The 15,907-nt window shown below is 41.9% G+C and overlaps 1 protein-coding gene across 2 annotated transcripts in view; it reads left to right on the top strand.

Moving 5' to 3' along the window:
- ATG4C (autophagy related 4C cysteine peptidase) overlaps positions 1-15,907 on the top strand; it is an 88,676-nt gene that overhangs the window by 12,122 nt on the left and 60,647 nt on the right. Inside the window, exon 2 of one of the 2 annotated variants that reach the window (XM_049774413.1) lies at positions 11,524-11,663. In XM_049774413.1, the coding sequence (XP_049630370.1) occupies positions 11,588-11,663 (76 nt within the window). In that variant the 5' untranslated portion in view covers positions 11,524-11,587. Of the gene's footprint in view, positions 1-11,519; positions 11,664-15,907 lie in introns of both variants that reach the window. The other variant, XM_049774412.1, reaches the window with a different exon arrangement.

Raw genomic sequence — 15,907 nt, 5'->3', positions numbered from 1 at the left:
TGCTGGGGATTGAGCCTGGGTGGGCTGTAGGCAAAACTGGTGCCCTGTTCGGTGTACCATCTTGTGGGCCCTGAAATTGCTCTCTTCCCCTCAGCATATTTCTCTTGGTTTTTCGTTTTCTGTTGTTTGATATTATGATCCTGCTGGACACCAGATGTCAAATTTTAGTCTGTGGATGTTCTACTTTGTATGTTTGAGAGGCAAGAGCATCTATAGTTCGTTGATGGCATCTTTACAAAGTCATTGTGTCTTGTTCTAGTGTTTGTTCCTGGCATGTCATCTTGGAGAATCACAAAAAATGTTTATGATGACTGTCCTGGAGGCAGTGCTATCCTGTTGTATCTGAGAATGAATGCTGGGGAAATTTCTGGGCCACCCCAGCAGTACTCAGGGACCTCTAGAACCACTCGTGGTGATACCAGGGACTATGTGGGGTTCAGGTGCCAGCAAGGCATTGCTTTAACCCATGTGCTATCTTTGATTTTATTGTTCCTTTACTTATTTATTTATTTATTTTTTGCCATTGTAACCCTTCCCCCAACTTCCTGTTTCCCTAACCTCTTCTTTTGGTAAGTAAAAGTCCACCTGGATTACAGGCCTTTACCCCACCCTGATGGGTGGTGTTTCTGGATAGAAAAGAAAAAGTGTCAGTTTTTGGCTGGAGAAAGAGAAAGCCTATGGATTAGGCAGTAGAGGGCAGGGGGAGCTCAGCAAAGAAAACACATGGCAGAGACTCATGGCAGAGAAAAACCTTGAGGAATAAAGCTAGCTGACTCCAATGAATATCTTTCCTAACTGCTGTGTATTATTTCTTCCCTGCAACTACCTTGCTTCATCTGACCTGTCGGCCAGAGGGGTTAAAAACACAGTGCCTGGGGCAGCCTCACCCAACTTGTGGACTATATATATATACATATATATATGTATGTATATATACGTATATATACACACACATATATATACACACATATATATATATACACACATATATATACATACATATATATATATATTTTTTTTTTTGGTTTTTGGGTCACACCCGGCAGTGCTCAGGGGTTACACCTGGCTCCATGCTCAGAAATTGCTCCTGGCAGGCTCCGGGGACCATATGGGATGCCGGGATACGAACCTATGACCTTCTGCAGGAAAGGCAAACACCTTACCTCCAGGCTATTCGGCCCCTGGACTTTATATTTTTATTTTTATTCTACAGGCCATACCCAGTGATACTCAGGGATTGCTACTGGCTCTGTGTTCCACTCCTGGTGGGCTCGGAGGAACCATGTGGGATGCTGGGGATTGAACAGGGATCATCCACATGCAAGGCGCTGGCTCTACCCGCTGTGTTATTGCTCCTGTCACCCATTGTTCCTTTTTAAAAAGTCAGTTTATGAGTATGTGTCATGCCTGTATTATGTTATTTTTTCTTTTGAATCTTTTTGTCTTTATTTCTTCTTCACCTTACAATCTGATAGTGTATAGTCCAAGCATAGCCACTGCTCTTCTTTTTTTTTTTGTACTTGCCATTTTTCTCGCCACTTTTCCCAGATAAGCACACTAAGCTTACACACAGCTAAGTTTTTTTGTTTGTTTGTTTGTTTGTTTGTTTGTTTTGTTTTTGGGTCACACCTGGCGATGCTCAGGGGTTACTCCTGGCTGTCTGCTTAGAAATAGCTCCTGGCAGGCACAGGGGACCATATGGGACACTGGGATTCGAACCAACCACCTTTGGTCCTGGATCGGCTGCTTGCAAGGCAAACGCCGCTGTGCTATCTCTCCGGGCCCCACACAGCTCATTTTTAAACTTGCGGATTGAATGCTAGGAGATTGGTAAGTAAGTAAGGAGTTGAACAACAACAACAACAACAACATAACCAATTGGAATTTTAATAAGTGATGATGATTTCACTAATATGGACAAAGTTAATTACTGTTTTATGTTTCAACTGGGGGAGCCTATTCTACTCCCGGCCCCCAAAGGTCTCAAGATATTCTGTGAGGACTAAGGTAGATATCACATAACGGGTGGATGGCCTGATATTGGAGGGCCAAATGGTAGAAAAGGGGACACAGGAAGGAAGCAAAGTTAGAAGGGGCCATAATTGGAAAAACGAAGAAGCATAAGTTAAATAAAACAAAACCAAACTTATAGCCTCTAAGACCAGTTAGTAGTTACTAGAAGGAGCTGGGGGGATGGGAGTGAGTAAATGGGGCAATAAAGGGTGAGTTGTCCTGAATCTCTTAGGCCATGGGAATTCCCTTTCTTCCCCAATGCTTACTGTGCCTATGCAAAAAAAAAAAAAAAAAAAAAAAAAAAAAAGTGGGGGGAACGCCAAACCCTACCACTTCAGCACCCATACTTTTTCTTGTTTTGTTTTGATTTGTTAGTTTTTGACTTTATTTTCCTTCTCTTTTTTCTTCCACTTTTCTCATTCTTTTTCACTCTTGTGGTTATTATTTAGAGATCTATTTTTATTTTTATTTGCCAGGTCCATTTTTTTTCTTTTTTCTTCCATTTTTCTTTTCTTTTTTTCTCTCTCTCTCTCTCTTCTTTCTTTTTTTGGTAGTTGTCACCAAATTTTTTTCTCCCCTTTTTCTTATCCTTTTTAGCTCCAATGACTGTGGAATAGATGCTCAATCTACAACAAGCTGTAAAGTGGAGACCAGTTGCACTAGCATACTGGGGGATAGAGGAGGGAGATATGGGATGCATACTGGGAAAGGGGTGGAGGGAGGACAGCACTGGTGGTGGGAAGGCCCCTCATTCATTGTCACTATGTACCATAAATGATGCAGTGAAAGATTTGTAATGCACTTTGGTCACAATAAAAATTAAAAAAAAAATAAAGGTGAGTTGAATGGTAAAGTAGGTAGAATTGAACATTTTTTGCAGGATATGGTCCCTCTAAGCATGGTGTTTGGGGCCTCTTCTTGTGATACTCATCAACCAGAGTGGGTAGTTGATTGCTGGGACCCAGGAACAAGGTGCTGTTCAGACCCTGTTATCTTGGAGATCAACAGGCCTTACCTCCATCTGCTGGGAGGGCCTAGAATTTGAGTGAGAACCTAAAATAGTAAATACATCTGAAGGTTTTGAATGACACACTGGAAACTTCCCAGCGTTCTAGTTCAATCAAAAAAGTGATGATTCTGTCAACCCAAAACGGAATCAGGGTGAAGAAACAAGAGAGTAGAGAGGGGGCCCGGAGAGATAGCACAGGGTGTTTGCCGTGCAAGCAGCCGATCCAGGACCAAAGGTGGTTGGTTCGAATCCCGGTGTCCCATATGGTCCCCCGTGCCTGCCAGGAGCTATTTCTGAGCAGACAGCCAGGAGTAACCCCTGAGCATCACTGGGTGTGGCCCAAAAACCAAAAAAAAAAAAAAAAAAAAAAAAAGAGTAGAGAGGACAGAGCCCCACATTTAGAGCCTTTCAAGGTCAGACTGAGAATTGATATTTTTTACTGAAAATGCAAGCAGCTAGAAAAGGTTTCAGTTGATGAAAAGCATGGAGCAGGCCTCACAGTTCATTTTACTTGAATGTATAGCTAAGAGCACCTCAAAAATTCCCAATCAATATCTCTATTTCATTGTGCTGCAGAATAGCACTTGGGAAAGATGCCCGAGCATACGCAAATTCTGGAAGGCTGCCGAATTTTTATCGCATCGTCCGACTCTGAGTCTGAGATATATTCTGTGGAATCAACGCCTAAAGTTCTGTCAGGAGCTTTAAGTTGGCTTTAAATCCTCAGTGGATAAAATATTCTCTTTGTTGCCAGATGGGAGAGGCTGATTACCTTCACCTGCCCTTCAAGGACCTTGGTTTGAGTACTTTTTACATTTATCAGTTTATAATTTATCGTCTGTCTTAATGCATGATTATGGTTAGAAAAAGTGACTCGAAAAATGACATCTAGGTCTCAATCGGTGATTTTCAGACCATGCTGTCTGTGGCTCTTCTTTCCTGAAGAACTGTGTAGTTTTTAATCTGCTTTTCAGATAATTAGTGATACAGTTTAGGAATTAAACTTGCCTGGTTGCTTTATATGTTTACTGAAATGCTCCTTATTTTATATTGGGGGAGGTGGGCTACATCTGACAGTTCTCAGGGCTGACTCCTGGAAGGGCTCAAAGGATCATATGGGATGTTGAGGATCAAACTCAGGTGAGCCACATGCAAAGCATGTGTTTTTGTTCCTGCCCTACCAACATGTATATGTTAGGGAGTTTTTGTTTACTCTTTAGCTGATGGGAAAAACTAAAGTTATTTTTGTTGTTGATGTTTGGACCGTATCTGGGAGTGGCTTAACCTTGGGTTCTCAGGCCCCAAGACTATTTTTTGACTAAAAATGTGTTTTGGGGGCTGGAGAGATAGCATAGAAGCAGGGCGTTCGCCTTGCATGCAGAAGGACGGTGGTTCGAATTCCAGCACCCATATGGTTCCCCAAGCCTGCCAGGAGCGATTTCTAAGCATAGAGCCAGGAGTAACCCCTGAACGCTGCCGGGTGTGACCCAAAAAACAAAACAAAACAAAAAATGTGTTTGGGCCAGAGTGATAGAACAGTGGTAGGGCATTTGCCTTGCATGTGGCCTACCCGGGATGGACCCAGGTTCAAATTCCTGGCATCCCATATGGTCGTTCAAGTTTGCCAGTCATGGCATTTCATCTCGGATATTTTCTTTTTCTTTTTTTGCTATTTGTGCTCCTCCCAGCTCAGTGCTTGTGGTTTGCGTCCAGGTTCTATTTGGTCCCTGAGCACCTCTGGGAGCAAACTACATGATTTAAAATCATCACAAAGGGGAGTGGAAGTGATAGCACAGCAGGTAGGGCACTTGCCTTGCATGTGTCTGGCCTGGGTTTGGTTCCAACCATCCCATATGGTCCCCTGAAGACCACCAGAAGTTATTCCTGAGTGCAAGCCAGGCATGGGCCAAAAAGAAAAGAAAATAAGAAAAATCACAAATGATTCAAAAATATAGTGCATGACTTATAGGTATGATCCCCCCAAAACAAAAGAACAAAACCAAATAGATTGAACAAGCATACGTATTAATTCCCCCCATCCTCCTTACTCTACTCTTATTTTAAGGAGAAAATGTTTTACCAATTGACAGGGACTATTATCCAAGCCCGTTAATGCAGCCTTAACTGCTCTGGAGAGTCACAAGAGAGAAAGTAAAGTTTATGCTTGTGACTAGCTGGGAGAAGGACTCTGTCTAAGCAATTTCATCTTTTTACAGACCATTGGGAATTTTGTAATGGAACATCTTTGCAGATTCTCATTGAGTGCTAGAGTTGTTTCTGTTTGAAGTTAACCTGACCTAGGCCCATCTTTCATTTTATTTACCCCATTTTTCAGTCACACACTGTATTTTTGAATCATTTGTGATTTTTTTTTTTTTTTTTTTTTGGTTTTTGGGCCACACCCTGTGACGCTCAGGGGTTACTCCTGGCTATGCGCTCAGAAGTTGCTCCTGGCTTCTTGGGAGACCATATGGGACGTCGGGGGATCGAACCGCGGTCCGTCCTAGGCTAGCGCAGGCAAGGCAGGCACCTTACCTCCAGCGCCACCGCCCGGCCCCCATTTGTGATTTTTGTTTTGTTTTGTTTTTGGCCCATGCCTGGCGATGCTCAGGGGTTACTCCTGACTGCACTCAGGAATAATCCCTGGTGGTGTTCAGGGGACCATATGGGATGGTGGGGATTGAACTCAAGCCAGACACATGCAAGGCAAATGCCCTACTTGCTGTGCTATCATTCCTGCTTGCATTTGTGATGATTTTAAATGAGGCTCAGTAGAAGTGACCTAATCAAGATAAGTGAAGAAAGGAAATGTGGCCTTTCATCTTGGATATTTTCTTTCTTTCCTTTTTTTTTTTTTTTTGTGATTTTTGGCTCACACCCGGCAGTGCTCAGGGGTTATTCCTGGCTCCATGCTCAGAAATTGCTCCTGGCAGGCACGGGGGACCATATGGGACGCCGGGATTCGAACCGATGACCTCCTGCATGAAAGGCAAATGCCTTACCTCCATGCTATCTCTCTGGCCCCTTGGATATTTTCTTGTCCTTTTTGCTATTTGTGCTCCTCTCAGCTCAGTGCTTGTGGGTTGCTTCCAGAGGTGCTCGGGGACCAAAGAGAACCAACCCTTGGAGTCAGTCCCATGTGATTAGCCAGTTGGATCCACACTTCTATGCTCTGGTTGCTGCTTCACTTTCCACATTATAGGCTCCTAGACATGGTTTTCTGCATGCATGTATAAGTTGGGGTACATGTGTATGCATACATATTTCACTTTCATATACTTGCTGGTCTTTATTATTTTTTTTACTGTTTTGAGTATCTATTTTTTAAACTTTATTGCTTGCTTGATTGATTAATTGATGATTGATTGGTTTTTTGGGGCCACACCCAGTGGCGCTCAGGGTTTACTCCTGGCTTTGCACTCAGAAATTGCCCCTGGCAGGCTGGACGACCATATGGGATGCCAGGAATCTAACTGGGTCCTTCCTGGAGTGGCCATATGCAAGGCAAACGCCCTACCTCTGTGCTATCTCTCCGGCCCCCATTTTGGGTATTTTTTTGCTTTATTATCTAGAGCAATTTTAGATTCCCAGAAAAATTGAGTGGTAGTTATACAGCTATCTGTGTATAACGTGTAGTTGTACCCGTGGCTTTTCTGCACCTCTAACATATTTCTCCCTCTGTCAACATCTCGCACTGGAGGGTAGAGCTGTTGCAGCTGGTGAGCCTCCATTGACATATTCTTTTCACCCCAGAGTCATACTTTACAGTGAAGGTTTATGCTTGGTGTTGTACATTCTGTGATTTCAGATAAATGTTTGACGTGTGCTCACCATTATAATAGCACAGAGAATAATTCCTTTGCACTAAAAAACCTCTATCTTATGCCTGTTCATTCCTTATCCTTCCACCCCCAATCCCTGGCAGCCACTGATCTTTTTACTGTCTCCATCATTTGGCCTTTTCCAGAATGTCAGACAGTTAGAATCATGCAGAATGTAGCCTTTTCAGATTGGCTTCTTTCATCTAGTATTATATATTTAGTTTTCTTCTCTTTTCCTGGCAAGATAGTTTAGTTTTTTTCCCTTTAATGCTGAATAATATTCAGTTGTCTGCATGGCTCACAATTTATTTATCTGCTCACCTACTAACGGATATCTTAGTTGCTTCCAAGGTCTGGCCATTCATCATAAACCTTCTAGAAACATCTTTGCAATTTTTTTTTTGGTGTGGATATAAAATTTCAGTGTCTTCGAATACATTTCAAGAAGTGTAAATTGCTAGGTAGTAAGGAGAGAAATAGGTAGTTTTATAAAGACTCTCAAATCAGTCGAGAGTGGCTGTACCATTTTTGTACTAGCAAGTACACATCCTAACCAGTAAATAGCGATGGCCAATGTTTTGGATTTTGACCATTCTGATAGGTAAGTATCCAAATTAATGTTCTCATTAATGTTTCTGGTTTTCCTGATGGCATCTGATGTAGATGTAGGTTTCTCTGCTTACTCGTCACCTTCATTGATCAGCTGTCCTAAGGTCTCCAACTCATTTTGAGATTGGGTTGTGTTTGTCAGAATTGTCCTTGAAAATGATTTCTCTTAGTCTGTGACTTAATTTCTATACCTAACAGTTTTTTCAAAGAGCAGAAATTATGAATTTGAATGAAGAACATTTAGATTATCATTGATTTCTGTGGGGACTGTGCCTTGGGTATTCTAGTTAAAAGTCATGACCATACTCCAGGTCCTTTGGGTTTTATTTTATGGTATGGTGCTGGGGAAAAGGGAGGATTTGGTGCCAGAGATTGAAATTAGGCCTTTGCATATGCAAGGCTCGTGCTTTCCCCATAAGCCATATTCTTGTCCCTCTAATTTACTGCGTTCTTCAGTATTTGGTCCTGTGTTCTGGGCTTTTTGCCTCTGTATAAAGTTTAGAACTAATTTGTTTGTATCTATAAAATAAACAACTTTGAGATTACATTAAAGCTAAAGATCAAATTGATAAGAAATGATAGCTTGAGAGCATTGAATCTTCCTGTTTGTGAACTTTTAATATTTTTCCATTGCTTAGTTCTTTTGGTTTTTGTTGTTGTTGTTTTAGTTTTTGGGCCACACCTGGTGGTGTTCAGGGGCTACTCCTGGCTCTAAACCCAGAAATCGCTCCTGGTAGGTGCTGGGGATCATATGGGATGCTGGATTCGAACCAGCGTTGGTCTTGGTCGGCTGCTTGCAAAGCAAACGCCCTACTGCTGTGCGATCTCTCTGGCCCCTGTTTAGTTCTTTTGTTACCTTTTCAGAACTTTGTAATTTTCTTCATGTTGCTCTTGTGCATGTATCTTTTATATGTATGTATATATTTATACACACATGTATTTCAAGGTTTTGAAATATATACATAGGTATAGGTATATATATATGTATAAATATATATGTATTTCAAGGATCTGGGGTATATTATAAATGATAGTGTGTTTTTAATTTCAACCCTAAGTTGAAAGGAAAGTGATTGGTTTGTACTTCAATCTTGTATCCTGCAAACTTTTTCATTTATTATTTCCAGGAAAATTATTTTTCTTTAGAGTGGTTGACTTTTCCCTCTAAGTTTTCAGTCACAGTGTCTTGAAGAAAAACATTTAATTTTTTTCCTCTCAATCCTATACAACTCTCACTTTCTTTTTGGGGGATTATGTTACTATATTAGATAGACTTTGTGTGCAATTTAAAAAAAGAGAGGTGAGAAGGAATGCCCTTGCCTTGTTCTGGATTTAATGGGAAGACTTCAAGTGTCTCAACATTTTGCATTATGTTAATAGAAGGTTTTTTAATTTCTTTTGATTTTTGGACTACACATGGTTGTACTCAGGCTGATTTCTGGCTCAGTGCTCAGGGATCACTCCTGGTGGGTTTCTAAGGACCATATGAAGTGCTGGGGATGAACCAGCGTTGGCTGTGTGCAAGGCAAGTACTTTAACTCTTGTGCTTCTATTTCTCTAGACGTAAATTTTTGGACGGGGGGGGGGGCACACCTGGTGACACTCAGGAGTTACTCCTGGCTCTGTGCTCAGAAATTACTCCTGGCTTGGGGACTATATGGGATGCTGGGGGATTGAATCGAGGTCCGTCCTAGGTTAGCATGTGCAAGGCAAATGCCCTACTGCTTTTGCCACTGCTCAGGCCCTAGATAGACCTACATTTTTCTTGAAATTTTAATTTAGGTTGATGAAGCATTGAATATAGGAGTAGAAATGTTTCTATTTATAGGCACATTGTTGCCACCACCACAGCCATCACCATCCAAGTACCAAAATCCTTCACCATGGTTCATTGAATGCTCCTAGGTCCCTCTGTCTTGGTCACCTCATGGACAGTGGCTCTTTTGTTTGTCACCTACCAGTCATGTATGTCCTTGTCCTGCCTTATTTCACTTAGTACAACACTCTCCATTTCTGTTTGTGTTGAAGCAAAATGCAGGGTTTTATCTTTTTGTAGTTGTTTGGATGCCATATTTGACACTTTTAGGGCTGCTCCCAACTCTGCTCAGGGGAACATATGGTGCCAGGTATTCAAGTTGAGTTTTTCTCTTGTAAAACCTGCATTTCAGCCCTTTGGGTCACCTCCCCAGTCCAGTGCCTGGAGTCTGGCTGTTTTGGAGCCAGGTTCATTTCCATCAACACTAGGGTTCACATGGTACTGAGGATTGAACTCAAGGCCTCACATATACCCAGACATGTGTGTTCGTTCCTCTTGTGACCTTAGTTCTGACTCTTGTAGCTTAGTTCTTATATTGTAAAGAAAAAGTCATTCTACTTTGAAAAATAGATTTATTTCTTTTTCTCCTGATCTCTCCCTCTTAAATTTTTTTTTTCTTTTTCCTTCATTTTGATCAGAGGTTGCATGCACTGGATTTCAGAATTTGCACTGGATTGAGGTGATTTGTATGCATGCTTGGTTGCGGGGCTTGCTCTAAGCCATTTTATTTTCAAGTACAATGTGGTGGCTTTAGGCCCAGAGCCCAACTCAGTAATAGCATGCCTGCACTGATGATGAGGCAGGGGTTTGTCATGCCTGGTGCCGTAAGCAAAGGATGTGGTTTCCAGCACATTCCAACCAAGTGTCCTAGTATGTAAGGCCAAGCATGTGACCCTCATATGTATTGCAACCAGTGTTTGAACCCTAGGAGCAAGTATGGTCCCTAGCTAGTGAGTGACAGAGCAAATGAAGTAGGAAAAGCTGCAGGAGTGATATAGGAAGGTTATGTATGAACTATCTTACTTTAGAAAGTAAAACACTATTCCTCAAAAAACTGGAAATTGAGCTGTCATATGATCCTACAATACCACTTCTAGGGATATAACCTAGGAACACAAAAACGCAATACAAAAATGCCCTCTGCATGCCTATGTTCATTACAGCACTATTTACAATAGCCAGAATCTGGAAACAACCCAGATACCTTTCAACAGATGAATGGCTAAGGAAAATGTGGTACATATACACAATGGAATATTCTGCAGCCTTCAGGAGAGATGAAGTCATGAAATTTTCCTATACATGGATGGACATGGAAACTATTATGCTGAGTGCAATGAGTCAGGGGGAGAGAGACAGACACAGAATAGTCTCACTCATCTGTGGGATTTAAGAAAAATAAAAGACAATATGGTAATAACACCCAGAGACATGGAAGGACCAGACAGACCATGATATGAAGCTTACCACAAAGATTGGTGAGTGTAGTTAGAGAAATAACTACACCAACAGCTATCATGACAATGATAATGAGTGAAAGAAACAGGGAATGGAAGGGGTGAAAGAGACAGGGGGTGGGGGAGGAGGGAGATGGGAAGCATTGATAGTGGAAAGGTTGCATTGGTGAAGGGGGTGTACTTTTTTTTATGACTGAAACCCAACTACAAACATGTTTGTAAACGTGGTGCTTAAATAAAGATTTTACAAAAAAGTAAAGTTTAACAGAGAAATATTTCACTAGAAGTATTTCCTGAGTGTTGAGCCAGGAGTGACCCCTGAGTTTGGCCAGGTGTGGCCCCCAAACCAAAAACAATAAAGAAAAGAAAACTAAAGAACTCTCTGAAAGAAGAGCCCATCCATTCCAGTTAGAATGGAAGCCTCCATTCTGAAGAGCCATTTTTCATAAGACTTCAAATCACCTTCCCTAATTACAAATAAATCTTGATGGTCTCATTAGCACCAAAGCTGAACAGTGTTACTAGCTGATTTATTTACTGTACTTAATTGTGAATGCCTGGGGGAAACGATTGGTGTTAATTTTATTGTTGTATATTTGGTATTAAATGTTTTTGTAATTAAAGTATTTATGGATGACATAATATTCTGTTCTGTAAAATGAGAGATTGGTTTGCATTTTCCCAGCTCACGTTGAATCACTTAATAAGTAAACTTAGCAAGCATGGCAACATATGAAATATACTTATTGCTACTTTTTTCTCTTTTTCTTTTATTCTTTTTAATTTTTTTTAAGTCAGTACAAAAGGTTAAACTCTACAGAAGAATGCAATCAAGTGATGGCTAATTTTTTAGAATTTGAATATGGAGGCCACAGGAACAGATGAAGTCGACAAGCTGAAAACTAAATTTATATCTGCTTGGAACAACATGAAATATAGTAAGTACCATGACTTAAAAATCATGTAAGCTCAAGGATATATTTGACGATGTGTATCATTTACCTACTCTTAATTTAACATTTAAAAATCTTTTCATTTTGGGCTGGAGCAGTGGCGCAAGTGGTAGGGTGTTTGTTTGCCTTGCACGTGCTAACCTAGGACGGTTCGATCTCTTGGAGTCCCATATGGTCCCCCAAGTCAGAAGCGATTTCTGAGTGCATAGCCAGGAGTAACCCCTGAGCATCACTGGGTGTGGCCCAAAAAACAAAAAAAGTTTTGTTTTATTTTAATAAATGACATTTATTTATTTATTTATTTATTTATTTATTTATTTATTTATTTATTTATTTAGTTTTGGGGCCACACCCGGCAACGCTCTGGGGTTACTCCTGGCTGTCTGCTCAGAAATAGCTCCTGGCAGGCACGGGGGACCATATGGGACACCGGGATTCGAACCAACCACCTTGGGTCCTGGATCGGCTGCTTGCAAGGCAAACGCCGATGTGCTATCTCTCCGGGCCCAATAAATGACTTTTTAGTTGAATCACTGTGAGATAATTACAAAGTTGTTAATATTGAGTCATAGAATGTCCAAAACCCTTCACCAGTGCACCTCTCTTGCCACCAATGACCCCAGTTTTCCTTCTGCCCTCCCCTGTACTCTCTCACCTGTCTGCTCTGTCTTTACACTCCCTCGCTATAATTTTTGGGGGGTAAGACATGGAAGGGGGGATACACCAAGTAGTGACCAAGTCTTACTTCAGGCTCTATGCTCAGGGGTCATTCCTAGTGGTGCTGGGGGGACTATAAACCATACCAACTTGTTTGTGAGTAAGGAAGTGCTTTAATCTCCTGTGCTATGCCTCCTTCAGGCAATTCTTGGTCAAGGGTGCCAGGAGTTCAAGGTCATGGTGCTACTGGGCATGCTGGGATTTCCTAGGCACCCCCTGTGGCGCTCCAGTTTCTGTAGTGCTTTGCCTGGTTATACTTGGGAGGCCATCAGGACTGGACCTGGGAATACTCGAGGCTACTTTGTGGAACTGAGATCAAACTGGGGTCATCCATGCATCTTAACCTTATGTTCTCTCTCTGGCCTTTTTCATATTTTTTTGATGAGTGAAACTGTTATGTAAGGAATGTAGATAGAAGAGTCAAAAATCAAATGCTTTACCACTAGGCTGTATTCCTGGCCACAGAGTTTCTGTGATTTTAAAAAATCAATTCTCATTGTAAATTTTTGTTCTTTCTGGGCTACACCTGGCAGGCTCAAGGGTTATTTCTGGCTCTGCATTCTGGAATTACTCCTAGTGGTACACAGGGAACCATCTGGGATATGCCCTACCCAACTTACTTGCTGTACTATTGCTCCAGCCCTGGGTTTCTGTACTTCATCTATCTCTATGTTTATTCTCTACCAATAAGATACTTGTTTCATTACATTAAAGCTTTGTAAGCTTTAAAATTGGATAGTATGGGGGCCGGAGTGATAGCATAGTGGGTAGGGTGTTTGCTTCTCACACTGCTGACCCTGGTTTGATCCCTGGTATCCAGTATGGTCCCCTGAGCCTGCCAGGAGTGATCTGAGCACAGAGCCAGGAGTAACTCCTGAACCCCACTGGGTGTGACCCCCAAAACAAAAACAAACAAAAAATTGGACAGAAAAAAATTCTGGCAGTACATAGAGGTTCAGTTTGATTTTTTTGGTTTGTTTTTGGGCTGCATCTGGTGATGATCAGGGACTATTCCTGTCTCTGTGCTCAGGAATCATTCCTGGTGCTGCTCAGAGGACCCTATGTGGTTCAGGGCTTTGAATCAGAACCAACCACATAAAAGGCAAGAAGAGCCTTACCCCTGCACTATCTCTCTGGTCCTATCAGTTTGATTTTGATTCTAAAATGTTTTTCATATTTTCTTGTTTTAGAGTTTGTATAGTATGAGTGAGTGGCATAGGAAGATCTAATAGATCATTTTCTAGCAGGATAGGTAATTAATGTACCTTCTTATTTAAATAGTTTATCTCTTTTTTGGGGGGATTGTTGGGGGCATACCCAGTGGTGCATAGGAGCTATATGTAAGTCTTGTGTCTTAAGCTTCATGCTCTCTCTGGACTAATCTCCTCTCTCAGTTATAGATAATGATACTCAAGTTTTGTAAATTAGAAAGTTGAGTTTGAGTGACATATTCAAGTTCACATAAGTCTTGAAATGGTATCCAAGTGGCCTTTGTTACTTCCAGGTCTTACTGTTCCCTAAATTATTGAACACAACTTAGGGTTATTTATTTATTTTGGGGAAGCCTCCCAAGCAGTAGTTTGGGAGTCTGGGGACACTCTTGATGATTCTTGGTCAATTGGGCTAAGTAGTTCGGTATGAGATTCTGAGTATGCAGTGCTAGTGATGACCTCAGTGGTGCAGAAGGGCCTCCAAGAGCTACATCTAGTGATGCTTGGGTTTGGGGACTATGTAGGCTGAGGATTGAATTCAGAATGTCACATGTAAGACTGGCACATGCAGACTGTCACCTTAACCCCTATACTGTTTTCTTCTTTTTGGCTCTTATCACTGTTAGTCTTGTGTTGCACTAAAGACAAACCATCACATAGAACTGAAGAGTTAAGAGCAATATATGGGGCCTGGAGAGATAGCACAGCGGCGTTTGCCTTGCAAGCAGCCGATCCAGGACCAAAGGTGGTTGGTTCGAATCCCGGTGTCCCATATGGTCCCCCGTGCCTGCCAGAAGCTATTTCTGAGCAGACAGCCAGGAGTTACCCCTGAGCACCACCGGGTGTGGCCCAAAAACCAAAAAAAAAAAAAAAAAGAGCAATATACTTTATTTTTTAACCTTCCTTTATGAGTTTATGAGATATAGAAACTTGACATTTTAATTTTTATTTTTGGGCCACACCTGGTGACGCTCAGGGGTTACTCCTGGCTATGTGTTCAGCAATAGCTCCTGGCTTGGGGGACCATATGGGATGCCGGGGGTTCGAACCTTGGTCCGTCCTGGGTCAGCCATGTGCAAGGCCAATGCCCTACCGCTGCACCATTGCTCCAGTTCCTAGAAACTTGACTTTCTTTAAACATATTAATAAGGAGGGGCCGGGAAGGTGGCGCTAGAGGTAAGGTGTCTACCTTGCAAGTGCTAGCGTAGGACGGACCATGGTTCGATCCCCTGGCGTCCCATATGGTCCCCCCAAGCCAGGGGCGATTTCTGAGCGCATAGCCAGGAGTAACCCCTGAGCATCAAACGGGTGTGGCCCAAAAACCAAAAAACAAAAACAAAAAAAACCCCACAAAAACATATTAATAAGGAAATGACCTTTCTCTTGGGTCCTTGACAGTATAGATATCAGCCTTATTATTTCTGTGTTCTTTGTGTTTTATTTTGTGTTCTTTGGTTTTTTTCTTTTTTGTTTGTTTGTTTCTTTATGGTCACACCCAGCAGTGCTCAGGGGTTACTCCTGGCTCTATGCTCAGAAATTGCTCCTGGCAGGCTCAGGGAACTATATGAGATGCTAGGATTTAAACCACCATCCTTCTGTATGCAAGGCAAACGAATTACCTCCATGCTATCTCTCCGTGTGTTCTTTGGGTTCTTGCAAATCTTACCTACTTTTTTTTCTTTCCTTTCTTCGTTTCCTTCTTTTCCTCTATCTTCTCCTCCTTCCTCTCCTCCCCTTTGTCCCTACCACCTCACCTGGCTGTGCTCAAGGCTTAATCCTGGTTCTCAGTTCAAGGATCACTCCTGGCAGTGCTAAGAGGAACCATATATAGTGCTTGAGGATTTAACTGGGGTCAGCCAATTGAATGAAGGCAAGTGCCTTCCCCATTGTACTCTTGTACCAGCATTTTACCTATTTTTCTTAGGTTTCATTTAGAAAACTGCACCTTTTAAATTTGCCTTTGTTTCATCTCCTTGTTGATATAGATTTCAACTTATTTATTTATTTGCTTTTTTGGGGGGCACATCTGGTGATACTCAGGGTTACTCCTGGCTATGTGCTCAGAAATCAACCCTGGCTTGGGGGACCATATGGGATGCCAGGAGGATCGAACCACAGTCTGTCCTATGTTTGTGCATGCAAGGCAAATGCTCTACCACCTGTGCCACTACTCTGGCCCCTAGATTGAAATTTAGAATTAAAAATGGGGCCGGAGAGATAGCACAGTGGTGTTTGCCTTGCAAGCAGCCTATCCAGGACCTAAGGTGGTTGGTTCAAATCCCGGCATCCCACATGGTCCAC

The sequence above is a fragment of the Suncus etruscus genome, chromosome 6 (assembly GCF_024139225.1).
Source record: "Suncus etruscus isolate mSunEtr1 chromosome 6, mSunEtr1.pri.cur, whole genome shotgun sequence".
NCBI lineage: Eukaryota > Metazoa > Chordata > Mammalia > Eulipotyphla > Soricidae > Suncus > Suncus etruscus.
The sequence above is the reverse complement of the archived record's forward strand: the minus strand, read 5'-3'. Positions and strand labels throughout refer to the sequence as shown.